The sequence below is a fragment of the Alexandromys fortis genome, unplaced genomic scaffold, assembly GCF_014885135.2.
Source record: "Alexandromys fortis isolate MF-2015 unplaced genomic scaffold, M_Fortis_MF-2015_v1.1 scaffold_258, whole genome shotgun sequence".
NCBI lineage: Eukaryota > Metazoa > Chordata > Mammalia > Rodentia > Cricetidae > Alexandromys > Alexandromys fortis.
In genome coordinates, this window is record NW_026068132.1 from 1,324,310 (window position 1) to 1,350,137 (window position 25,828).

Genomic DNA, 25,828 nt, shown 5'->3' on the forward strand with positions numbered 1-25,828 from the left:
GTAGAGCATCATGGCCTCAGACTCACAGGGTTTGCCTGACTCCGCGTCCTGGATCAACGGCTGTTTTCCTTCCTTTTCTGCAGTTCTGAGACTTGAGCCCAGGCCTTGTGGATGCAAGCAAGCTCTGTACTACTGAGCTACATCTCCAGCCCTCTTTTGCCTTTTTTTGACAGAGAGTCTCACTATGGTGCTGTAACTGGCGCCTGTAAGGGGGGAGGGGGTGTGCTATTCTCAAACTTGTAAAGATCCTCCTGCTACTGAGATAAAAGTGTGCACCACCACTCCTGGCCTCTGCTTTTGCTTTTTTAGAGATAGTGTCTAAATTCCAAGTGCCAGGTAAGATTTCAGAAGTTTGTAGTTACAGCTCTGGTGGCCGCCTTCTTTCTTGTTGACAAGTAGTGATTGCAAGGCCAGCTCAGTTTCTCGCACTTAGTTCAGCACAGACCCTTCCAGGACACAAAATCAGGTTGGTGGAATTTAGAAGAACTGGGCTCGTGCACAGGCCCTTGCATCTCTGTATTATAAGCAGCGCCGGGGCGTTTGCCCTTGACGTGACCCCATCTTCCACTCTAGTAGGTGTCCTGCTGGCCAGCTGTCTCCAGGGAGAAACTGGGTTTCTCCCCGTTTATTGGTCAGATGAACCCCTGGGAGAAGTCCTTGTTACTACCTGAGAGAACGAGAGCCCATTGGCCAGGACACCTCACAATGCTACAGTGGTCCTCAGGATTCTCGTGATTGGCTCGCGACCCGTCTCCAAGAGCCTATGGCCGGGAACCGCCGTGTTTTGCTGCCTGGCACCGGGAGTCAGAGCTCCCCCTCCGCTGCTCCCTATTGGCTGTCCTGGCGCAAAGCTTTGGAGAGCATGCTTCTGGTCCCGCTGGAGGGCGACTGAACCTAGAGCAAGTTCCAGAAGCTCGACGACGGCTGACGAACACTCAGTCGTCCCTGAAGACCTGGTTTTTTGTTCGTTCGTTCGTTCGTTAGTTCGTTCGTTCGTTTTCTGGCTCTGTTCAGGCTTCCCCTTTGGAGCTCCGCATCTCTGGCCGAGACGTCAATCCTGAAGGTAAGTGCCATGTCTTCGAGTGATGTGCAGACCTCCTCAGGGATGGCAGAATAAGGGTACCCAGCACCAGCGTCTCCGTTTGGTTATCTCCCAAATTCAATTACCAGAAGTTGGTCGTCTTTTTTTTTTCTTTTGTTTTGGTTTTCAAGACGGGATTTCTGTGTATCTTTGGTTGTCCTGGCACTCACTTTGTAAACCAGGCTGGCCTCGAACACACAAAGGTTCATTCGCCTGTCTCTGCCTCCTGAGAACTGGGATTAAAAGCATGCGACACCACGCCCAGCGTTGGTCGTCTTATTAATTGGGCTTTTTGCATCCACATGCACCATGCCCCCGTCCAAATTCCTACTCCTCTTCAATGGTGCTGGGAATCTCGCGTCCTAAAGAATTCAGATTGAGATCCAGACGGGATTGGTGCGGAGCGTGAACTGCGGAGATGTTCTACTATCCCAACGTGCTTCAGCGCCATACAGGCTGCTTCGCCACTATCTGGTGAGTGCAGGGCTGACCGCTATGCGAGGAGCCAAGTAGTGGGAATTTCAATTTGACAGGCCATACCCGTCCCACCCTTCCAGGCTAGCGGCAACCCGAGGCAGCCGGTTGGTGAAGCGGGAATATCTGAAAGTGAACGTAGTAAAGACCTGGTAAGGCCAGGAAAAGAGGGAGGAGTCTCTGGTTTGGGAGCTACAGCGAGTGCAGCGTTGACCAGGGTCCGTTGTTCTTGCAGCGAGGAAATACTCAATTATGTGCTGGTACGAGTGCAACCTCCGATGCCTGGGCTGCCCCGGCCCCGCTTCTCTCTCTATCTCTCCGCCCAGCTTCAGATTGGTGTTATACGGGTCTACTCCCAACAGTGCCAGTACCTTGTGGGTAAGGCTGGGGACACCCGAGGAGGGCTAGAGCTGGATGGTCCATGGCTAACCTGGTTGTTTCATCCTCCTTGACCACAGAAGACATCCAGCATATCCTTGAGCATCTGCACCGGGCCCAGCTGCGGATTCGCATCGACATGGAGGATGCTGACCTGTGAGTCCTAGAGCTGCGGCCATCCAGACCTGCTTGGCCTCAGCCTCGTTTTGTTTGTTTTTTCAAGACAGGGTTTCTCTGTATAACTTTGGAGCCTACCCTGGAACTCGCTCTGTAGCCCAGGCTGGCCTCAAACTCAAAGAGATCTACCTGCCTCTGCCTCCTGAGTGCTGGAATTAAAGGTGTGCGCCAGCTTTTTTTTTTTTAATAATGTGTGCGTGCGTGCATGCTTGTATGAGAGAGAGAGACCATTCTATGCATGCGGAGGTCAGAGGGACTTTACCTGTTGAGCCGTCTCACCCGCTCTCAGCTTTGTCCTTTGACATCCTTCATTCTCTCCCAGACCCAACTTGCTCCTTCCTAACTGCCTGGCCATGATGGAGATGCTGGAAGATGCTCCAGAACCTTTTTTTGGGACGATGTCTGTGGATCCCAGGCTTCCCAGCCCTTATGATATTCCTCAGGTAAGGCTCCTTTCACTAGACCCCCTCAGAAATCATGAAATGATAGTATAGAATGAAGAGTTAGCTGGTGTCCTTGTGCCAATCTGACACTGAGGTCTGGGCATGGAACCCATGAGAGGCCATGGAGCAAGGGGACTGGTGGATGCAAACAAGCAAGCAAAGCCCCAGATCTTGCTTACTTAGGGCTGACCTGATTCTTCCCCTATCCCCACTGTTCCCAACACTGAGACTAGATGTTGGTTGTTCTTCCCCCATCTTCTTCCATCATCCCCACAGCTTAGACATCACTCCATTCCCCATTTTCTCATTGAAGCAGTTGGTCCTGAACGCATATAGTACCAGCATCTAGGGATCTTGGTGCCTGAATTGAGTGGTACCCATCCCATTTTTTTTCTCTTTTCTGGGTAACCTTAGCTACCAAACACCAATAATTTTCCATGTCCCAAAATGCCACATTTACTTCTTTGCTTGCGAAATACATTTATTGCTCTTCATTCTCTGCTCGTTAGGGGGTCCCTTATTCTTACAAACTTAGTCTGATGACACCCTTGCCATGAAATTACTCCACTTGAAGCCAAAAGCAATTATTTTGGGATCTGAGCACTTTACCAAGCCTGCTGTCTTCTTTTTGTTGACCCTATACACAAACGAGTCCCCATTACCATCTACCCAAGCATCTTTCTATTCATCTCTGTCCACAACAACGGTTGCTATATGGATGTTGTGGGGCTTATTGCACAAATGGATAAGGCTACTTTGGGGGTAAGGTTAGGACAGGGACTAAGTTGTGAAAACTTAGTTGGTGACTTTATAACATATCGCTGTCAAATGGCGCAAAGATTTGGTTTAGGGCTGGAGGTGTAGCCCCGTGATAGAGCATTTGTTTAACATGCACAAGGCCTTAGCTTTGATTCCCAGTTCTGGAAATGTGTGCGTGTCTGCATGTGGTGATGTAACTAATTTAAGAACTCTCAGGTTTCAAGGAGGAGGGCTGTCGAAAGTTTAAGAGGGCATGGGGCAGATGGGGCTGGAACCATGCCTAGGGGGCACGGGCGTGTTTGGGACAGGACTTCACTGCCAGCTTTCAACCACCTATAACTCCAGCTCCAGGGATCCAACATCCAGTTCTATCTTCTGGCCTCCAAGGGCCCATGCGTGCCCACGTAGACAAATAAAATCTGTCTCTAAAATAAATAATAAAGCAAAAAAAATCTTAAGATACAAATACAAAGAGAGACTGCCGGATTGGTGTCCAGCATCCCTGAATGTTCTGTGAGTGAGGCCAGAGAGGACTGAAGCTGATATTTGTCTTTCATTCCCAATTTCTTCCCAAAGATTCGACATCTTTTAGAGGCTGTGACCCCAGAGAAAATTGGTAAGAAGACCCCCCTCCTGAAGTCACTGCTAAGCCCAGGGAGCCAAGTCAGCAGGGAGGGCTGTTCTGATGAAAGACTCAGGGACCCAAGAGCTGAATAAATAACTCTTGACGAGTCCGACCCAGTAAGGCCTGGTGACAAGTCTGTAATCCCACTGAAAGTTAACACCTGCCCACGTCAGATACTGAGTTCAAGGCCAGCCTAGACTGGTTAAGGAAAACAAAAACAAAATGGGTGGACACCTGTAATCCCAGCAAACAGAAAGTAGAGGCAGGAAGACCAAGAGTTCAAAGCTAGGGGCTGCGAACTGACCCAGGCTGGGTGTAGTGACTGCACACCTTCAATCTGAGCAGTGGCAGAGGCAGGCAGGATCTCTTAGTTTGAAGCCAACCTAATCTACATAGTGAGAAAAAAAGATGCGCTTGGGAGTATTTGCTGGGGACTAGCCTGGCTCTTGGTCCCCAAAGTGTTCCTGCCCCCAACAACTTGGAAAGAAGTAATAGGGCTGCCGGGTTGGCGCACGCCTTTAATCCCAGAACTTGGGAGGCAGAGACAGGCGGACCTCTGGAGGCCAGCCTGGTCTACAAGAGCTAGTTCCAGGACAGGCTCCAAAGCTACAGAGAAACCCTGTCTCGAAAAAAAAAAAAAAAAAAAAAAAAAAAGAATAGGGCTGTTTTGACTTTCCTACCCCTCCAGACAGGACCTTAGCCACTGCAAAGTCTCCTGAGACCATCACCCTACAGGAGGCAGAGCCCATACGCATGTTGCAGATTGAGGTGAGTTTTTCTTTAAATCCAGTCCAGCCCCATCGCACCCCTGTAGTTCTGCCTTCTCTTTTCCATTTCCCTACACTCTGTCCCCTTAGTACCCACTGGGCCTCCTTGGGCTCAACCCCCAAAAAGCCACTGCTTTGCTCTCTCCAAAGGGGGAGCAGGATCTCCCAGAGGTCAGTCGAGGAGATTTGGACCTGCTGATTGCAGAGGAAGATGATGCCATATTGCTAGAGGAACGTCGGCAACGCAGGCTTCTCCGGCAGCGGAGGGTTTCCCCAGCACTGGATGGTGAGGTCCCCGCACAGCTAACCTGGGGATGGACAGCGCCCTCTTCTGTCTCCTAAGTGTTCTGATCCTTTTTTTTCTGCAGAATCCAAGGAAGAACCCCGGGCCATGGAGGGTGATGGTGTGGTCCCCTCGATCTCACCTCCAGCTCTGGCACAGTAAGGACAGGAATCCTTGTACCAGGTAAGGGGTCATTGCAGGGAAGGATTTCCTTATCTGCCTATTTCCCCTCAGGGTTGAAGGCATAAGAGAACCACTTCCGGGCCAGCTCTTCCCTCCTGAGGTACAGAAATTGACAGGCTGGGAGCCTGAGGCCATACTCACTGGTAAGTGTCCTTCACTGGGTGCTTCCTTGGGAACATTTGCACACTTGTGGAGACAAAAGTCCTTACCCCTGTCATCTGAGGGAGACCCTAGTAGCTTCAAGAATGAAGGGGCTAGCCAGTTGGCCGTGGCACACACTTTTAATCCCAGCACTTGGGGAGCAGAAGCAGGAGGATCTGAGTTCTAGGCCAGCCTGGTCTACATAGTGAGTTCCAGGACATCCAGGGCTACACAAAGAAACCCTCTCTCCAAAATCAAAATACAAACAAGATTGTGGTGATAACACCTGTAGTCCAATCACTCCAGAAGGCTGGGGCAGGATCACTGTAAACCAGCATGAACTTGAATGCCAGACCTTGTCTTTAAAAAGGGCAAAAACAGCGAGGGGGCTTATGGGTGTTGTTGCAGAGGTGACCCCTCCTCAGGAGCTGCGCCTACCCACCCCACCGAGTGCAGAGGTGAGTAGGTTCTCCCCCAAGCTCATCCTCTTTACCTTCCCCCTCCTACATCTTTGTCCTTAAGCCCAGGGCCATTGTGTTAGCTTACAGTGAGGATTTTACTTCTATCAACAAACAATGTCCCTTCCCATACCTTCCTTGTGGTGTGGCCTCTTCCCAACAGGTACCTTTGAGTAAGCTATGAATTGAATAAGGACTTTACCCAAGCTTCTTCCGGCAGAGTGTGGGGCCATCAGTAGTCTACTGGAAAGGGGAGGTGGGCAGCCTGACCCTTGCTTCCCCTTCTACTCCAGAAGAGGCCCCTGCCTCCTCCGAGCCCACCTGGCCGCCAACGCCGCCAGTTACTCTTCTGGGACAAGGAAACTCAGATCTCCCGGAAGAAATTTGAGGAACAGCTACAGACCAGGGCTCACTGCTGGGATTATGTGAGTGCAGCTCCGGTTCTCCCCAGAGAGTAGAGGCATGCTGGACTTCTGACCTCCCAAGGATACCTAAGAATATATCAAAAGACCCTATTTCCTAGAAAGTACGTGTGGGGGGGACTGTGTCTACACCACATATCCACCGACATCATCAGGTCACCATCTACCCATTTAGCCACTACAGGCCAGGTCATGAGCCTGAAAGCAGGCACAGGCTCTGGGAACAATGTACAAAGGAGGGGTAGTGACGGTGCTCTCATAAACAGGCCACTGGCCTTGCACCCTCTTGTAGCCCGTGATCCAGCCTCCCCAAAGGATGATTACAAGCCCGGTGGAGCTCTTCAGAACCCCGACTCTCTGTAAGGATGACGGTTGGGCAGGTGGGATCTTCAGAACCTGGAATCCTCTGTCCCATGATTTCAACCTTCCCCTTTGTCGTCAGCGGGCTGGCTGGCGCCAGAACTACTAGATTTATGGACCCACTGTGCCCAGACACCCTCAAGAATGCTGAGACAAAGACCACGACGGGAGCCGGAAGAGGCAGCTGAGGAGAGGGAAGTGGCAGGCAAGGAGGGAAGACTGACTGAAGCTCTGAGCGAGATTGAGGTAACCGCCTCCACCTTGCCCTGTAAGCCTCAGCTCTGGCCAGCTCTGGGCAGCACACCAGCCTGCTTACCAGACCTAGACCTGACCCCCGGGCTCAGGTCTCAGTTCTCGCTCTCTCACCCGCAGGTCCTGAGGGAGGCCCAGGAGCCCAGTGGTCCCCTCATGCTCTCTTCAGGTAGGTGCTGGAGAGGGGCAGGTGGAGACCACTATCTTACCAGCCAGCAGGGAGGGGCATGCAGAACTCGACACAGGCCTGATGCTTAGTGTCCCCACTTTGCAAGAGGCCACAGGATATGGGGAGGGGAAGCTTCGTAGTCTTGGGCCTTGTGCATGTCAGGCGAATGCACTACATCCCCAGGATGACAAGGTCCCAGCTCCTTAGAGTCGAGCAGACTCCTCAGTGCTCTCTTCCTCACAGAGCTCTCCCTGGAAGCAGCTGAAGAGGAAAAGTCACGGACTAGCCTCATCCCCCCAGAGGAACGGTGGTAAGCAGCCGGGGGCTCCAAGCTCAACCCCATAGTGGTCCTGCCTGTTGTCACAACTACCGGCCCTCTTCCCTGAGCTACTCCCTTGGTCTGCTAGGGCCTGGACTGAAGAGGGGCAGCCAGAGCCTCCTGCACTGCCCATGCTGCCTGAAATCCCGGAAGTGCCCATGGAGATGCCCCCAGGACCTGAGCTACTCTCTTCAGAGGCTGTATTTAGGTATCAGGAAGGGGTCCTTCAAGGGGTAGACTACGCTAGGCTGTTACCCTGGCTGATAGCCCTCAATCCCTGCAGAGCGGTAGCATTGGAGCTGCAAGCCAACAGGGAGCTTGACTTCAGCAGCCTGGTACCTCCTCTCAGCCCCCGGAAGTTGGCTTCTCGGGTCTTCTACCTGCTCCTGGGTGAGTATAGATACATGAGAGATAGGGGCAGACAGGCCAGGAGCCTAACACACTCCTGCCTTCTCCTTCCCACCAGTGCTGTCCACAGAGAAGCTCCTTCTTGTGGAACAAGAGAAGCCATATGGGCGCCTCCTGATCCATCGGGGTCCCAGATTCCACTGAGCAAGTTCATTAAACCATATCCTACCTCACTGGACTTCGTGGGTTTTTTTTTTTCTTGATTTATTTTTAGTTTTAAATTGTGTGTTGGAACGTGCAAGTGAGTGCAGTTGGTTTGGGAAGGCCTAAAGAGGGCATTAAACCCCGGAGCGGGAATTCAAGGCAGTTTTGAGCCATCTAGTGTGGGTTCTAGGAACTGAACTCCATCCTCTGCGGGAACAGAACGCCCTCTTCAGTGCTGGGACACCCAGCCCCGTGCCTGTCTTGTTTCTGAATGCACATCTCTAGTTTTCACGCTCTCAGAGCTAGTGTCCAAGCAGAAAACAAGCTGCCTTTATTACAGTATGATGTCACAACTCTGCTCGTAATAGACCCAGCCCCAGAGACACCCCTGTTAAGACAGCAAGCAGGATGGACTTCCAATGATACAGTCTTTGGTGAGGTGAGCTGGGCCTGGGCTGACTGGTGGTCTTCAGGCCCTCTGGCCCAGCTGAAGCCTGGAGCCTAAGTGAGGCCCAGCATGGCCTGGAGTTCCTGAGCCTTATCAGCAGGCAGTGAGCCCAGGGCTGCATGGAAGCTGTCAGCATGCTCTTTGGCCAGGAACGTCAGGAGATGCAGTAGTGCTGTCTTGGTGTCTGGGGAGGATGAAGAGAGAGGACCTAATGAAGGACTGGGTTCTGACATCCTTCTTGCCCCATTTTCCCTTGTCCTTAACTATGACTGTCCCCCTCACCTGGCACAATCCTGTCGTCTGCCAGAATCACGCTATAGATGCGTAAGAGCTCAGGAACCACACCTACAACCTATGGAAAAGAACTGGTCAGCTCTGGCAGTAACAGCCTGGGGTCCCAGGGCTTAGAAGAGTTGGTTGGAACCAAGGGAAAAAAAGCCCATGAAATTGAGTTGACACCTAACCCAACTGTGAACTAGAGAAGGAATAAGGAAACATAGTAATCTCTTTTTGGAGGTAGCAAAGATGTGTGACAAAAGATTAAAGTTATAGCTTCAAAACCAACGAAATCTAGCATCCAAATGCTCACCCAACACACAGAGCAGACTTAAGATAGAAGGGACACAAGAGCATTGGGGCGTGTGTTCCCACGTGCTAGCTGGTATACACAGAATCGCTCTGGAAGCAGATTCTGGTGGACGGTGAAACTGTTTTCCTACCCCTGTCCTAGGAAAGCCTAGGGAAGTTAGGACTGCTGGCTTAGCCCAAGAGAAGTAACTCTGCACACAGAGGAAAAAAGAAGCTGGGGATGTAGCTCAACTGGTAAAAGTGTTTTCCCAGCATGCATGAGGCCCTGCCTGGACTTGGTCCCTAGCACTGCTATAATTAAATCTAGCGCATGCCTGTAATCCCGGCACTTGGGAGGTGGAGAATGGATGGGGAAGCTCTTAGGGCTCAAGGCTGTCCTCAGCTATATAACAGGCTGGGGCCAATTGGGGATACAGAGAAGGAAAAGATGGCACACATCTTTAACCCCAGCACGCGGGAGGCAAAGACAGGCAGCTCTGTGAGTTCGAGGCCAGCCTGGTCTACAGTTACAGCTGCCATCTCCTCTGCCCGCCCTTACACTGGAGCCTCACGTTCTCTGGAGAGCTCCAGCAGCAGGGTACCTGGTCACGGCCGTTCAGGTTCAGGAAGCTGAAGAGGTAACCCATAGTGATCCACTCCTCCATGTCTTCCTTCAGTGGCAGGGCATGTAGCAGCGCAGCCAGCACCTGAACACACAGACGTCTCAGGCCCATGTGTCCTGTCCCCTCCACCATCCTTGGCCTCCACCCTGCCTGATGCCCCTTCCCTCACCTGGGGATCTGGTTTCCTTACTGGACTGACCATCAGCACTCGGGCAAGAGCCCCACAGATGTTATCACGGACTCGATCATGTCGCTCCCTTGCCAGGAGGGGCAAGAGGAAGCCCAGTAGCTTAGGGAAGTGACTGGTGCACAGTTAAGGAATACACACACTGGCAGGCTTCACCCTGCAGCAGCACCTCACCAATCCCTGGGCTCACTTCCAACCCCATTTTCCCTCCTGCAAGCATAGGATACTCCTGAGCAGGCCTGCCTCCATGCTCTACAAGTACACCGAGCCCAAAGATAGCATTGCTCCGCACCTCAGGGTCTGCTTCCCGGGCAGAGTTTAACAGTATAGGGAATAGCCGAGACGCAAACTGGGCTGAGGCAATACCAAGACCCTGAATGGACTCTGCCAGGGTTCCCACTGCAAAGGACTTCTCTGCCACCGTACTGTTCTGTTTCTAGAGGGGAGGTTGAAGGAGTACAAATCGGCATGGAGGTGGGGCTGCAGGCACTGGGTGCACAGGTAGACTGGGATGTGAGGTCAGGGGACAGAGCACTCACCATCTTAGACAGCAACAATGGCAAGAAACTGGCAAAAAAAGGAGCGAAGGACTGTCCTCCAGCTGCAGCGACCAGGGCTGGGATAGCCTCTCCAGCATGCTCTAGTAACATGGCGTCATACTCGGCCTGCGGAGCCAGGGCAGGGGCTGGAGCACCGAGGCCAGCCCTGGGACTGTACAGCTCCCAATCCCGCTCTGCACTGGCTGCAGGTGCTTCTGGGGCTGCCCTAATTTCACAGACCGATTCGCTTCCAGGATGGCTTTTCAAGAGCCCAGGCCCTCCATTTATCACTGCCAATGCTGCCCCATGGCATGCCTCTCTCCTCTGAACACCTCACCACCTTCCTGGTAGTCACCAACTTCTCTCACCAGCCCTGGCTCCTCCAGGCTAAGCTGAGTGCACTGTCCACTGCTGGCCCTGACTAACTACATTATCTAGACCTCTTTCATCTGAAACTTTACCTGGTCGTCATCGTCATCCTCTTCCTCCTCCTCAGAGTTCTGACAGGCTGTCTGTGGAAGACACAGTTCAGTGAGTGTGGGCTCTCCTGCCTTCTCCTTTCTGCGGTGATGGTGAGATGGGCAGAGCTGGACTCTTCTGGGACCCGATACCTCCTCTCCCCACAGCCCCCCTGCCCTGCTCACCTTCTTCTGCAGCACAGTCTTGAGCACGACGCAGAGATCATTGATGCGTCCAGGGTGCTGCACGGCGAGAGTCCCACAGGTGCGTAGCACCCCTGTCAGGGCCTCCAGCACCGCCATCACCACTGGGCGTTCCCTTTCTACTTTCACTGCCTGAATGTAAGATGGCATCACTCGAGCCAAGGAAAGCTGCAGAGCTGGAGACAGAATTGACCAGAGCCGTGGTCAGGCCCTGCCAGTTCCCAGCGCTCCCAGCCTGCCGGCGTCTCCTCACCAGTGCTGGCGGCTTGGCTTTTCTGAGAGGCCTTGTGTAGCGCACAGCAGAACTGCCCCAGGGCCTCATGCGCTGCCTTCCGCACATTCACGTGGGGACACTGGAACAAAGAGGGCAGGTGTGTGCCCGGCAGGCGCAAGGTGAGGACAACACTAACTGGAGCTTGAGGCTCCACTGACTCACCTCCAGCAGTTTGAATACTTCATCAAAGACGCGATCCATGTATGGGAGGAAGGCCACACTACGGAAAAATACACAGCAGTGGGGAAAGGGGTCCTGGGAATGGTTCCCAGAAGCATGGAAGGGCTGATGCTCACCTGGTGTTCACAGAGATCTCCCCCAGGGCAGTGCAGGTATCTTCTTTCTCATCGAAGAAGGCATTCTCCACACTGTACCTGGGGGCAGGTGGGGAGGCTGTGGTGATGCGTGCAAGGAGTGCATCCAGCACTGGGCCCACATCCAGAACCAAAGTCTTTATTTCTTGAGACAGGGTTTCTGTGTATCCCCGGCTCTTCTCGAGTAGGCCGACCTCAAACTCAGAGATCCGCCTGCCTCTGGCTCCCAAGTGCTAGGATTAAAAGTGTGTGCCACCATCGCCCAGCTCAAAGTCTTAAGTAGAAGAGCACCTCCTCCTACCCCGAGATCTCAGAGTCGTCGTCCTCTTCCATATCGTCATCCATGAGGTCCTCTTCCTCCTCTTCCTCACTCTCATCTTCAAACAGAAGGAAGGAGTTGATCCCATCATACTGAGGCTAGATGAAGAAAGCCGAGCAGGGATCTTGGCTCAGGTGGGACAAGATAAATCCCCATCACAGACAGGGCTAGCCTGGTCTATCCGGCCCAGTACACCCATCCTCTGCTCACCACAATGCCCTCGGTGGAGCGCAGTGATAACAGCATGAGCGTGGTAATTTGTGGCAGGTAGGGTGCCAGGCCCTCTCCCATCAACCCTGATAAGGCTGCAAACAGGCTGTACCTGATGAAGGTAGAGAGAATCTGTACAGTGCTGCCTGCTATAGACAGACAAAAACGGGAGAGCCCAGGAAAACTGGCTGTGGTTTGGTAGTTGGGATGAGGACTGTCAACCCCTGGTGGGCGGGCAGGAGGGGCAGGAGCACCATGAAGGGTCACTCACGAGCAGCGCCGCAAGTCAGGGTCATCCACGTGGCTGCATAACCCCAGCCCCAGCTGGCAGCACTCATTAGCCATTGGCCTCATGGACTCTCCCATTGCTCGGGTCAGCACTCCCAGGGTCTCTGTGGGAACAAGGGCTCAGCCAGCACTGAGATGTGGAGATCAACTCCAGAACTAAGGGTGGAAGGCACTCAAAACTCTACCCTACTCTCAGGTACAACACGAAGAGCACCTTTTCACCAAAGGAAGACAGCCGACTGCCCTGGGAGAGGTCCCTGGGGACAGCAGGTGGACCCCCGCCCGAATCAAGGTCCCTCCTCACCCAGGCTCTGGATCTGTACAAGCTGAAGGTCTTCGTGGCATGTCAGCAGGAACTCTCGGAGAAGCTCCATGACGGTGGGGAAGTAGGGCAGCAGGGAGTCCTGGGCAGCCGTGGCTACAGGACACAAGAGGATCAGAGCCGGCAGGGAGTCGGGACGGTCCGATGCAACTTTCTCAGTCAACCCACACCACACCTTCACCTCCTTGCTCCTGTACTCACCAATGGCCCCTATGGCGCTCACGGCTAGCTCCTTGGTCCGGGCTTTGCTGGGGTTCCTCAGGGGCTGCAGCATACACTCCATAAGTTCCGGAAGGTAGGGCTGCACTTTGGGCCCTGTGGGAAAGTTCCTTTACCAACGAACCCAGGTCTCTTGACAGTCCCTGCGACCTTCCCACCCGGCAGCCCTCTTTAGCCAAATGTGTTCCTCCCCTCCCCTGTACCGCACACTCCCATCGCTACCTAGGTTCTCCACGAAGTTCTCCAGGGCATAGCAGGCCTTGGCCAGGTGTTGTGTGTTCCCTGTGGGCACTGACTTCAGGTAGGCGAGGAGCAGCGGCATCACTTCCTCAGAATAGTTGCTGATATGGGGCTGGAGAAGAAGCAGGTGGGACCAGTCAGGCTCACCTGAAGAGCACACCTCTGGGGGTCAATGGCAGCAACATGTTTAAAGAGATGAAACTTTAAGAGCCGGGGTCCCCAGCCTTGGGGTGGGGAGGTCTCTCATGTGGTAGCCACCTGCATTTAGCTTTGCTGACCTGCAAGTTCTCTGAAAACTGGCCCAGAGCAAACAAGGCAGCGTTGCGAACAATCTGCGAGGAGTCACTCAGGCCCTTGCACACGGTCTGAAGCAGCGGGGACAGCATTCTGAATGGGGCAGAAGAACAAAGTCTGAGGGGCAGCACACAAGAACCCTAGTCTCAACCGTTCTCTTCATTCCTCCTGAAAAGGACCAAGACTCTCCAGAACTGGCTGTAAAACCATCCTTTATCCCTGGAATGGTAAAGCCGTTTCTCTTCCAAAGCAGGACACTTTTGAAAGGCAGCAAATATCCCGACTGGCCCATGCCTTTAATCCCAGCACCTGGGAGGCAGAGGCAGGAAGATCTCTAAATTCAAGGCCAGCCTGGTTAACAAAACAGATTCCTGGACAGGCAGGACTACAGTTGATGAGAAACCCTACATCAACAACGAAAGACTGAAAAACACCCCCCAAAAGACATTAAAAAGTTAAGCGGGGCCAGGCATGGTCATGCATATCTTTAACCCCAGTACTGGGGAGGCAGAGACAGGCAGGTCTCTAAAGTTCCAGGCCAGCCAAGGCTACATAGGGAGATGCTATCTCAAACAAGCGAACAATAAATAGAACCAAGTAAGCTGAAACAGGGGTACTAGGACTGCCAGGGAGGATGTCAGAGCCATCCTTATATGTGACCCACCTCACCCTGGGACAGGGACTGAATGTAATACCTTTGCCTGATGTAGTCACCAGCACCATCAGACAGGACAGCCAACATCAAGAACCCTGCTTTCCGCTGGTACGGGAAATCACTCCGTAAGGCTTCTTCCAGCATGGGCATCTAGGGAGTACATGGCACATTCCAAAAGCCCGGCAAGATCACAAGAGCCCGATCACACACCCCCAGGGAGAATAAGAGCAGGAGAGTCACGCTTACCACAAGGGGACAGAGCTTCTCAGGGGGTAGATGTAGCGCCAGCATGTCCACAACCTGAGAAAGTTCAGGGAGATTGTAATTCCATCTCTAACCTCCTAGGGTCACTTAGCCCCTGTTCCATAATCCATTTGTGATGACGAGTTCCATGTCTGATACAAGATGCCTCGGACCGGCCTGAAGTTTACGATTCTACCTCAGCCTCCCTGGTTGTAATGACTGATTTTTTGTTCTTCCCCGAGACAGGGTTTCTCTGTGTAACAGCCCTAGCTGCCTGGAACTCAGAGAGGTCGGCCTGCCTCTGTCTGGGAGCGCTGGGATTAAAGGCGTGCGCCACCACCACTGCCTACCACAGCCTGGCTATGATGGTTCTCAGCTTCGTTAGCTTGAGAAATGTTTAGGAAACTGTGATGGTGTTTTAGGGTCAATTAGATCAGGAGGGCTCTCACCTAATGACGATCAATCACTTGATAGACACCAGGAGGAGCAAAATGTAGAAGGTAGGGCTTAGTTGGGGTCACGTCCTTGCGGGATCTATCTGGCCCTGGCTCCTAGTGTTTCCCTTCTCAGCTTCCTGTCCATAACAAACTGTAGGCCCATATTTCTGTATGGTGTAGCAGCCAGGCATAAAAGCCATAGGCCCGGTCTGAGCTGATCGCGTAGCTCTGCAGACAAGCTGTCTCTGGTAACAATAGCAAGGATGTACAGCTCCTTTCTTTCGTTAGAAATGTAGATCTCCTGAGGAGAGGTGTTGGCTGAAACTGGTCAGGATGTTTGGTGCTTATTTCTTGGTAATTTGGAGGAAGTCTTATAGAGATGCTAATTCATGGCCTACGTGACAGCTAGCATACAGGTAGAGCAGACATGACTAAAAGCCCATTCACCTGGTTACCTAGGATACAGCCTAATGTGTTTTCCTACTCAATGGGATGATATATAAACTGTTTGGAGAATAAACTGGAGAAATCTTGCCCTTCCATGACGACCGTGTAAGCTGTGTCTGATGATTCCTCGCGACTCCATTCCAGTCCAGTTAGGGAAAAGAATTATCTGTGTTGGACCCACACGGGCTTCAACATAAACCACTCTGCTTTGCTTCCCGGTGGCCATGACTTGAACCACTCTGTTTGACCATTCTTTTCCCACCACAGTAAACGGACATCCTTCCTCCCCTTGAGTTGTTTCTCTTAGGATGGTCACACTGATTAAGAGACTAAGGTATACCTGTACAGCAAAGTGCTTGGGGGTCTCTCCCATCAGCCCAAGCTCCAAGTCGTCATCATCAGAATCTTGGTCCTCAGGATCCAACTGGCCCATGGGTGGCTCAGCAGCCATAAGTGGAAAAAGGTCATGCAGCAAGGGAGGCAGGAGGCGGTTCTTCAGTAAGGCCTAAGAGGGGAGGAGACTGTCCCTGAGCATCTCCTACGGGCTCACAAGGAAAAAAATTCCACCCTGCCAACATAAGGAGTCCAGCAAGAGATTCCCAATCTCCTAGACAGGAATGGGAGAAGGCTGGACCGGGGCTTGAGCAGGACCCCAAGAACATGACTAAGAGTGGAGATACTGTGATGACACACCCAGAGGGTACTTACCTTACTTTTGACTTTGACCAAGAAACTGAGGCAGCAGAGAATACGTACACGAAGTGCATCGCTAAGGGCCACGTTTTTTGCCACCTATACAGACACTAAGAAAAATCAGGAACGAGCAAGAAAACTTCCAGCAAAACAGTACCAGGGGCAGCCCCCACCCCAGGCTCACCTCCAGGCAGAACATGAGGACCTCAGAGAGGTGGGGAGTGATGATAGGCAGGTCCGACTCCAGCAGCTCATCCAGGGCTTCCAAGGCCTCGCAGGCCTTTACCTGATGGAGAGGTAAGCCATAGGGTACCAGGCTACAAGTGCCTCTACACCCCCCTCCCCCAAAGGAGAATCCTCCCCATATGTCCTTACCTCATCTATGGGGATCAGAGTCCTCACTGCCATAATGAGTTTGGGCACCAACATCCGAGCGAGAGGCTGGAGGACACAGGATGAGTTTAATCACAAAAAGCACATATGCAGCCTAATCCCAGGTCCCAGAAACTAGCAGCTTCCTCATGGCATGCAATCCAAGGAGAAGGCTCCCAGACACACCCGTCGGGCCCAGTCACCCACAGTATCCCCTCAACTGCTAGGAAGAATGGAAGGCAGAATGAACACCTAAAGCATCTTGGGCCAGAACTTCTAAAGGTAAGGACACAAAGACCAAGAGATACAGAGTCGACAGTGATGGAGGCTGAGCCAGTGTCTCACCACGTCATCAGTCCTGAGGTAAGGGGCCAAGGCAGTCAAAGTGCGCAGGGAGTAGAAGAGCACCCCAGGGGCGCCTACTTCACTCAGAGTTTCAACCAGAAGCTGGAGGAGCTCTCGTTGGTAGGGGAGGAATGCTTCCGGTTGGGAAGACACCACCACACTCAGCAGCAAAAGCCCCACCTGTCCAGATGCAGAGGGTCAGAGCAGAAAAGCACCCAGGGTCCTCTGCCCAGCTTCTCAGCCCCGCCCTGCCCAGCGGTGTGAGCGCACCTCTTTCTCAGGGCTGGTGGCGCTGTGCATGCTCTGCTGAAGAAGGTGCGAGAACTGAGGCCAGGCTTCCAGGCCTTCCTTTCGAAAAATGGTGGCTGAGAGCTGGGCCAAGCTGACACTCACGTAATGCCTGCAAAGAGGGGCATCCATCCATAACCGCCCTTCCCTACCCTCATCGCCATCCCCTGCGGACAATGCCCATCGAGGAGCGCCCGGAAGGGAAGCATCCAGGCTTGTGCACAGTCTTTCCTAAGTCAGACCCACAAGGCAACAGCTGGGGGTGAAGAAAGGAAGGTAGCATTTGATCTGGCTCGTTCAGCACCTCTGGACTGGCTGAATTTTGCTCTGGTTTTCTGGTTGGGCTTTGGCAGATCGTTTTCACCCATTCTCAAAACCTTTAGTAGGTTCACAGGCTCCACCTTCAAGGACTGAATGACGTCTCTGTTCCCTAATCCCAGCCTGGGGCTGAAAAAGATGGCAGAAGCCCAGAGAGGACCCCAGCCCCAGACCAGTTAGGACCCCCAAGAGGAAGCCCTGAGACTTACTCTGTCTCTTTCTGTAGGGCTGTCAGGACCAGGTTCTTGAGGCTGGAAGACAGGTGGCAAAGGCTTGGTACCCAGCCTGCTAAAGGGTCGACGAGGCCTGGCCTTTCCCATCCCAAACCTAGCCCACCTCTCGCGTTGCTCAGGTGCCAAGCGTCGCCAGCGGGTGCTCAGCCTTCTACGGGTAAGGACCGCTGCAAACTGGCGGATCTAGGGCGAGGGGAGGTAGCCAAATCAGAATGGCAGGCAGCAGGGTGATGAACAGACCGCAGGGGGTGGAGGCTGGGGCGGGATTACGGGCATACTGAGGAATTTCAGAATTTCGGCGAGGAGGAGCAGGTTACTCGCCTGTGGGTCTGTTGCAGAGGCCAACAGGTCGCAAAGCGCAGGCAAGGCAGCAGGGTCCCGAAGGGCAGCCTGGAGCTGCTCCGTGGCCTGGTGGGAGGCTGGGGGTCAAGACCGGGCTTTTCCCACAGCCTCCCCCTCCCCCTGGCCCGGCTGGGCTCTGCCCATACCCGGCGGATGCGTTCGGTGTCCGGCAGCAGCAGCTCCTTAAGGATCTTCTCCAGCTCCGCAGGCTCCATGGCAGCAGCTGAGCCGCCGCTACAGGGCTGAGTGGGGAGGGCGGGGGTGGGGTGAGGGGGAGGAACGGCACGTGGAGACTCGGACACCAACTTCCGGCGGAAAGGGCGTTACTCTGCGTCTCTTCTGTCGCCTGTGTCACTAATGCATCTTGCTTCCCTTAAAAAATTCCTGCAGGAGACTGGCGGCAGCCTGAGCACCGGGTAAACCACAGAAACAGAGCCCCGGCAAAGTGGGTTCCCCGCGCCGACAGTTCCCAAGGGTCCAGGGTTTGTGCGACAGTAGCGGACTCCGTTTTCAAAGGGACCGAGCATTGACAACAAGCCTCGGGTTTCTTTTTTTTTTTTTGGTTTTTCGAGACAGGGTTTCTATGCGGCTTTGGAGCCTGTCCTGGAACTAGCTCTGTAGACCAGGCTGGTCTCGAACTCACAGAGATCCGCCTGCCTCTGCCTCCCGAGTGCTGGGATTAAAGGCGTGCACCACCATCGCCCAGCTAGGCCTTGGGTTTCTGTAACTAGACCAAAACCTCCAACTACAGGATCCGTTTTCTTAATAAATTTTATTTTAATTTGTAAAAAGAAAAAAAATCAGGACTAAAACGTAAGGCAACTTAAAAAGTTCAAATATATATTCCTTATATAATAGAGATTTTTAATTTCCTGGTCCTCTCTAAGAAGGGAGGCCCAAGGGGCAAAGGGGAAGGAAGGCGACAATGCCATCACACAATTCAGTCGGAAGCTGTCAAGTGGAATCAACGGGGCATGATGAAAGCACGGGGAGATAGTTCTGTCCCTCAGAACTCAGTCCATCTTGAGGTTAACATAGATATAACGGATGAACTTTAAGGAAGAGAAAAAGGAGATGGTGCCCAGCATGAGGAAGAACACATAACCAGTCAGTAAAGAGTAGCCAAAGAACTCTACTGTCTGCACTGCCCCTGACATGTTGGAGCGCCGGGCATAGTAGAACACGGAGTAGAGGAAGATGAAAAGTCCGGTGGAGCCGACACTCAGCACTGACCGCCACCACCAGCGGTAATCTTCCCCCGACAGCTGGAAGTAGGTGAGCGCGATGGAGATGCAAGCCCCCACACTCAGCAGGATGGCGAAGACAAAGAAGAGGATGCCATACAGAGTGTACTGCTCGCGACCCCAGACGGTGGCAAAGATGTAGTACAGCTCCACAGAGATGGCGCTGTGGAGAGAAGAGGGACACAGCATTAAAGCGCTGTGCGCAGCCACACCTTCTGGCACTGGAACTAGCTCCAGGCTGGCCTTGAACTCAGAGAAATCCGCCTGCCTCTGCCTCCCGAGTGCTGGGATCAAAGGCCTGTGACACCACCACCTGCCGTACCTGGGAATTCTTTTGCCTATGATTAGTTCTCTTAGTTCATGAACATCTTCCCTTACAGGCATATGTCTACACTACTACTATTTGGGAGGCTAAGGCAGGAGGATTGCCAAGTTTGAAGCTAGTCTGGGCTACAGAGCAAGTTCAAGGCCAGCCTGGAAAACTTTGAGATTTGAAATGAAATGAAAGATAAGAAAGGGCTAGGAGGGGCTGGAGAGATGGCTCAGCAGTTAAGAGCACTGGCTGTTCTTCCAGAAGACCCAGGCTCAAACCCCAGCACCCACATGGCAGCTCACAACTGTCTGTAACTCCAGTTCCAGGGGATCTGATACCTTCACACCAATGCACATAAAATAAAGTTAAATAAATTTAAAAAAAAAAAGAAAGGGCTAGGATATCACTCAGTGGTAGAGTGCTTGCCAAATAATGCATGAGGCCTTAAGTACACTCCAATAGTACAAAAAGGGAGTAAGAGAAAGGAAACAAAAGCAGCTACTGTGTTCTCTTTATTTTCTGTTGTGTTGTTGAAAAGGTGCATAGTCAACTGACTGAGTAAGCAAAGGGGCTAAGCTCTACACGCCTGTAAACACTAAAGGACAATCAGGTCCTGCAGGCACTGAGCAGGGCTTAGTCCATCTGCTTGCTGTTTGCTGAGGAGGGGAGCTTCAGAAGTGAAACACTCACATCTGAATTAGCTGAAGCTCACTCCTGCTAGATGGCACCATTTTATGAGCTCTCACTGAACTGGGGATTGTTGCTGGGTTATGGTATTGAGGTGGCAGAAGGAAAAGCTGAATCAAAACCTGATGATGGCAAGGCGTGGTAATGCACATCTATAATCCAAGCACCCAAGGCACAATTGTGTATTTTAACCCAGCCTCCTAAGACTGTCTCAAAACAAACACCCTCTAGTGTCCAAAACCAAACCAAACTAAAACCCTCCCAAGTGATGGGCATGGTATGAAGTGTAGGTACCTGAAAGGCAAGAAGCCACCAACAGTCATGTGGATGACAGTAGACTTGTACCAGGGCTGGGGTGGGATCTCCCGGGCGATGTTCTTAGTGCGACAAGGTGCATCAAAGGGACTAGCGTTGTTCTTCCCGAAGATGCCTCCAATGACAGTAAGAGGAAAGCCTACCAGTAGCCAGACCGTCAGAAGCAGCAGGATGGTTGTGGCTGGTAGAGCCTGTGTCGAACCATTGGCCCAATGCACTGAGTTCACCACACTCCACGTCAGGAAGAAAGGCACTGCAGGAAGGAGGGTCAGCGGTAGGAGCAACACCCCTGTGACACCCCACTCAGACTGGACCTAAAGGGGAGAGGGATGAAGTAGCCTGCCACTTACAGGGCCCAACTATGCTCCCAGATGCCCAGAGCTGAAGGAATTCACCTTGACCCTTTCATAGCTCATTGTTCTTTGTTCTTTATTTTCTGAACACCCTCTTCCGCCCACCCAGTCCCATCAAGAATCAAGACAGTTGCTTCATCATGGTCTGAGAGTGACAAGAATGACTACAGGAACCTTGTCTTGCCATGCCTTGATAATTCCTGGCATGAAACAGTCATTTGGGTTAAATTAAGGATCTTTTCTCAGAAAGCCATGCTTAAAATACAAATATGATGGGGTATAAATCAAAGACACCAAATTGGAAGCAGCAAGGTTTAGAAGGTAGACTACTACTGTCTCTGGAAAGGCGATCTGAGCAGGGCGGTGGCGGCACACACCTTTACTCCCAGCACTCAAAGGCAGAGGCTAGCCTGGTCTACAAAGCAAGTTCCAGGACAGTCAGGACTGTTACACTGAGAAACACCAACTGGGGGTCAGCAATCTGGTTTGAAGGCTATAATGAACCTACCTCTGAAATAAAAACAGTATCAAAAAATAAATTTAAGGATGCTATTTAAGGGGGTTGAAGAAATGGTTCAATTGGTAAAGCCCTTTCCCCCAAAGCATGAGGACCCAAGTTGGATCTCCAGCATCCATATTTAAAACAAACAAAATCAAGTCAGATGGAGTAGCCAGGGCTCTTGAATACTGTACAAGGGAGGCAAAGACAGGAGGATGCTTAGGGCTCGATGATCATCCACACCAGCTAATTCAGTGAGCTCCAACTTCAGTCAAACCCTGGCTCCAAAAACAAGGTGAGCTCCTGAGAAGGATACCTGATGTTGACATCTGCCTTCCCCATGCACACGAGTTCCCAGCACCCATACAAGTAGACACACCACATTATTTAAGCATAATGTCTGAGAAACTGATGGTTCAGTTGGTAAAGTGCTGTTCATGAAGGCCTAGGTTCAGTCCCCAGATCCCCACATGAACAAAAGCTAGGCATAGTTCCTCATGCTGTTTTGTTGGTTTTTGGTTTTTTTATTGTTATTTTAGACAAGTCTATTCAGCGCTGACTGTCTTGGAACTGGTTCTGTAGACCAGGCTGTACTTGAAGTCAGAGATCCGCCTGCTTCGGCCTCTGAGTGATAAGATTAAAGGCGTGCACCACGACACCTAAGAGATTCTTTTTGATAGATTTTTCTCATGAAATTATTGTCCCACCCAGTTGCTAGAGAGACTGCTTTATGGTTAATAGCACTTCCTGCTCCTAGAGGACTTGGGTTTGATTCCCAGCACCCACATGGTAGCTCACAACCTTCTGTCACTCCAGTTCCAGGGGATCAGACACCCTTGTGGCCTCCATGACTATGTTGCACATGCATACATGCAGGCAAAACACTCATACACACAAACAAATATTTTTAAAAGTCCTCCCTAGGTGGGCGATGGTGGCGCATGCCTTTAATCCCAGCACTCGGGAGGCAGAGGCAGGTGGATCTCTGTGAGTTCGAGACCAGCCTGGTCTACAGAGCTAGTTCCAGGACTGGCTCCAAAGCCACAGAGAAACCCTGTCTTGAAAAACCAAAAAAAAAAAAAAAAAAAAAAAAAAAAAAAAAAAAAAAAAAAAAAAAAAAATAAAAATAAAAAAAATTAAAAAAAATAAAAAAGTCCTCCCTATGGGCTGGAAAGATGGCTCAGCAGTAAAGAGCACTGGCTGCTCTTCCTAGAGGTCCTGAGTTCAGTTTCCTGCATCTACATGGTGGCTCACAGCCATCCCTAATGAGATCTGGTGCCCTCTTCTGGCTGCAGGCATACATGCAGACAGAACACTGTATACATAATAATTAAATAAATCTTTTTTTTTTTTTTTTGAAAGTCTAGATCTGTTATTGCTCTGGGTGCTAAGTGGGAACAAGTCTTTACTCTTTACTCTGTTTATGTGTAAATCCACTCTAGTGTATGCAGGGCATTGAGCACAGCACTCTTTGCCTTCCTCCCTCCTTCTCTCTCTACCCCTGACAGTTCCCAGCAAGGCCATCCCATAAAAAAAAAAGCTCTTTCTTACTCCCTAAATCTAGACAGACCCACCATGAAAGGGGACGTTCTCACCAGAGAAAAGGCTGGTCGTAAGAATGATGTTCCACACCCAGCGCTCGCCTCCGATCTGCCGGTAGAAGTGGCTGGACACATAGCCAGAGATGCAGCAGGTCAGGGCATACAACAAGATGGCTGCCGAGTTAATGGCTCCATGACGGTGCACATTGAACATGCCCAGCAACGCCATGACAATGATGCCTACAGGGTAGCAGTGGAGAATTCGTTAGGTCTCACCTACATCTCTTCTCCACGTCAGAGAAATAATCCCCTTAACCCAGATAAAGGGCCTCATTTGATTACATTTCCCTAGTTCTACTGTCAGGAAAACCCATATACAGCCTCACTAGAGCTACGATCTCCTCTCGGTTTTTTTCTCATCTTGAAGAGAAGATCCACTGAACTTTTATAATAACCTATCTGCTACTCTTTGAGAGCAATTCATATCACCTCACCAGTGCCAAGAGCCAGGAACTGGGCGCCCACACCAAGCACAGCACAGAGCAGCCCGCGGTACGGAGGGAAGCGGAAGACATCTGTGTGGATAATCTTCCAACCATTGTCGCCCTGGTCAAAGTCATCACTAGAGCCTCCAGAGCTGGTCTCTTCATCTAGGTTGTACCGAGCCAGGTCATTTCGGAGCACACGCATTAGAATGACAGCCACGAAACCCACCAGTAAAAACACAAGCACCATGGAGTTGATGATGGACAACCAGTGGATTTCCAGCGTTCGAGGAAAGAAACCACCATCATCACCACGGCGCCTATCACTCCGACGCTCCACTGAAGTCTCAGACCAGTGCACACTGTAAGTGTGAGTAAGGCCTAGGAATTCATCAGATCGTAAACCATCCAAGCTGTGGGGCTTGACATCCCGAACTGAAACATTGGCAAATATGATTCGATCTCCATGGAATTCTAGGTGGAAGTCCAAATGTGTCCAGAGACCTATCTTGTGGCTATGTGGCAGGAAGCCGCTCTCTTCCATGTAGCCCACAAAACCACGGATTGGCAAGTCATCTACCACAAATTCAAAGTAATACAATTCCTCAATGGCCTGGCGCAGCTGCTCCACCTATAGAGAACAAGCCAGGGGTCAGTATACAAAGCCTCTCAGGGTTAACACTGTGTTTCTCAACTTGGCAGTACTCATAGTTTGGGCTGGATGATTCTGTGCTGTAGGGAGATGCTGTGCACTGCAGAATTCAGCATCCTTGATCTCTACTCATCTCTACTCACTACACACCAACAGTACCGCTGAATCGTGACAATCAGCATCTCCAAAGCCAGGCATGGAATAAAACATCCCTGTTAGCCCAGCACTTAAAAGGTTCGCCTTGGGTTTGAGGCCAGCCTGGGCTACAGAGTATGACCTTACCTCAACAAACAAAAAACCCAAATCAAACAAACAAAATGTCTCTTAACATTGCCAAAGTTCCTAAAGGACCAAAACTGTCTCCCATTGAGACTCATTGATTGATTCTGGTATACTGGTCCCCAAAAAGAGCAAGTATGACTTTGATGGGATAACGTCTCAAAAAATAAGTGGGACAAAGTGTAAAAAAAAGACTGGAATCGATTAAGAAGTGCGAGGATTTGCTAAGGGGAAAAAAAAGTAACAGGGAAAGTTAGAAAGTAAAGGAGCTGAGAAAGAACCAAAGGAATGTATGAAAGGAGAGAATTACACAGGAGTCTTAAGTAGGACATTTTGTCAGTTCTGCATCTCAGTACCCATGTAATCCTGAAAAGTCAGTTCTTGAACAAGTACTGGGTTGTGGGTAGAGTCCAGACAGATAGTTTCCATAAAAGCACCACCACTGCAAGGCACTGCTAGCCTCTGGCGGGGTGGAGGGGGCGCTAAGTGATAACGACTGTGGAGAGCTGACCTGTGCAGAACTGAGCTGCAGGTGGCACAGAATTCTCTTCTCCACATTCTCCCGAAAGCGGATCTCGTACAAAGATTCGGCCATTCGGTCCCCATCCAGTACTTCACCCAAACTAAGACTTTTGTGACGGATCTTCTCAGGACAGCAGACTGGAAGCTGATAGTAGTGGTAAGTTTCCTGGGGGTTATGGTAGGGTCCCACTTTGTTGACATATAGAATGACAGGGTCGCCGGGCTTGTAGTGTGTCACACCTTCTACCCCTGGCCCATGGCCTGTGCCCAGCAACAGTATCAGGACTGGCAAACACTGGCAGCTCCAACTTCGAGGGTGCCCTAGGACTGTCATCTTTAAGGCAGCAGAACCTGTTGGGGGGAATCCCGTGGTTACAGAAACTAGGTATCAAATCGTGACGCCCCGGGTCTGGTCTCTCAAATGCCCATTGGCTCCACTTCCTCCCATTGGCCTCCCGATCCCCGCACCGCACGACTTCTACCCCACAAAGATGGGGCTCGGGGCGCGCTCGACAGTACTCCCAACCCGGGGTTCACGCCTCTCCTCGGCCTCCCCCACCCAGGGGCTTCTGCTGCGCGCGCCAACCCGTTTCTATGGCAACGCCCGGCGGGCTCGCTGCTCCGGCAGAGGCACCGGCCGCAGCTTCGGGCTCCTCACTGCGAGGTACCGGCTGGCCAAAGAGGCGCCAGGGCCTCGCAGGCCCCCGTAGCTGCCCTTGGGCTTCTGCCCGGGTTCCCAGATAGCGGCGCCGGAGCGGTGGGCTTGCCGAGGACCTGACGACGGACCTCGTCGGGGTTGTCCGCCTCTGTGCCTGATCGCCGCGACTGCGAGCACGCCGTCGCCGTCCACTCTCGGCTCGCCCAAAAGCTCCCCAAACAGCTCTGGCTCGCCCGCGGTCGGGCCCCGCTACAGAGACCCCCAAGCTCGCTCCCCGAGTCTGCGGGCGATGCAAGTGTTCTTCCCGGCGAGCAGCACCGCAGCCCGGCCACGTCAGCCTTACCACTTCCGCCCTCGCCGGCAGGGACCTCAGCTCCGGGAAGGCTCGTCTCCGGAGCTAAGAGCTCCGTGATGCTCGCGCGCGTGTTGCGAGCGGCTTCCCACGGGGGCTCGCGCGGACCGGGCTGCCCGCCCTAGGCTGGAGAGAGACGATCGGAGACTGCGAGCGCGGGCGGCCGAAGGCTGGAGCCGTCCCGGGCTGCTGAGGCTGGCCCTGAC

General features: G+C 52.1%; 3 protein-coding genes across 9 annotated transcripts; 1 reads left to right on the forward strand and 2 right to left on the reverse strand.

Annotated features, from left to right (window-relative positions):
* The first annotated feature begins 650 nt into the window (after window positions 1-650).
* Rec8 (REC8 meiotic recombination protein) lies at window positions 651-8,012 on the forward strand. Of its 4 annotated transcripts, XM_050126100.1 has the most exons (20): window positions 652-1,063; window positions 1,450-1,555; window positions 1,639-1,707; window positions 1,791-1,933; window positions 2,014-2,089; window positions 2,433-2,553; window positions 3,889-3,928; window positions 4,626-4,705; window positions 4,855-4,990; window positions 5,073-5,145; window positions 5,222-5,313; window positions 5,720-5,769; window positions 6,063-6,194; window positions 6,484-6,550; window positions 6,634-6,797; window positions 6,924-6,972; window positions 7,216-7,282; window positions 7,380-7,499; window positions 7,575-7,681; window positions 7,758-8,012. In XM_050126100.1, the coding sequence occupies exons 2-20, from the start codon at window positions 1,500-1,502 to the stop codon at window positions 7,841-7,843; spliced, it is 1,728 nt and encodes a 575-aa protein (XP_049982057.1). In that variant the 5' UTR covers window positions 652-1,063; window positions 1,450-1,499; the 3' UTR covers window positions 7,844-8,012. The 4 variants fall into 4 exon arrangements, with proteins under 4 accessions (XP_049982055.1, XP_049982056.1, XP_049982057.1 ...); XM_050126098.1 differs by having other exon boundaries at window positions 651-1,063; window positions 7,575-8,012; XM_050126099.1 differs by having other exon boundaries at window positions 651-1,555; window positions 7,575-8,012.
* A 134-nt stretch (window positions 8,013-8,146) lies between these two features.
* Ipo4 (importin 4) lies at window positions 8,147-18,012 on the reverse strand. The gene is made up of 30 exons (XM_050126097.1): window positions 17,869-18,012; window positions 17,702-17,788; window positions 17,484-17,563; window positions 17,357-17,398; window positions 16,812-16,941; window positions 16,542-16,721; window positions 16,200-16,265; window positions 16,009-16,110; window positions 15,840-15,923; window positions 15,472-15,636; window positions 14,251-14,304; window positions 14,045-14,154; window positions 13,334-13,442; window positions 13,038-13,167; window positions 12,798-12,911; window positions 12,579-12,692; window positions 12,258-12,378; window positions 11,987-12,098; window positions 11,759-11,874; window positions 11,440-11,517; window positions 11,306-11,363; window positions 11,123-11,222; window positions 10,852-11,045; window positions 10,669-10,719; window positions 10,208-10,333; window positions 9,896-10,104; window positions 9,651-9,783; window positions 9,461-9,565; window positions 8,574-8,643; window positions 8,147-8,475 (listed from the first exon to the last, which is right to left on the reverse strand). Exons 1-30 carry the CDS (start codon window positions 17,935-17,937, stop codon window positions 8,345-8,347), a joined length of 3,240 nt encoding a protein of 1,079 aa, XP_049982054.1. The 5' UTR covers window positions 17,938-18,012; the 3' UTR covers window positions 8,147-8,344.
* A 463-nt stretch (window positions 18,013-18,475) lies between these two features.
* Window positions 18,476-25,768, reverse strand: Tm9sf1 (transmembrane 9 superfamily member 1). 4 transcript variants are annotated; one of them, XM_050126104.1, is made up of 6 exons: window positions 25,614-25,768; window positions 24,602-24,963; window positions 23,169-23,790; window positions 22,729-22,914; window positions 20,261-20,534; window positions 18,476-19,129 (listed from the first exon to the last, which is right to left on the reverse strand). In XM_050126104.1, exons 2-6 carry the CDS (start codon window positions 24,944-24,946, stop codon window positions 18,736-18,738), a joined length of 1,821 nt encoding a protein of 606 aa, XP_049982061.1. In that variant the 5' UTR covers window positions 24,947-24,963; window positions 25,614-25,768; the 3' UTR covers window positions 18,476-18,735. The 4 variants fall into 4 exon arrangements, with proteins under 4 accessions (XP_049982061.1, XP_049982062.1, XP_049982063.1 ...); XM_050126105.1 differs by lacking the exon at window positions 25,614-25,768 and adding an exon at window positions 25,399-25,570; XM_050126106.1 differs by lacking the exon at window positions 25,614-25,768 and adding an exon at window positions 25,281-25,384.
* Between the last annotated feature and the right edge of the window lie 60 nt (window positions 25,769-25,828).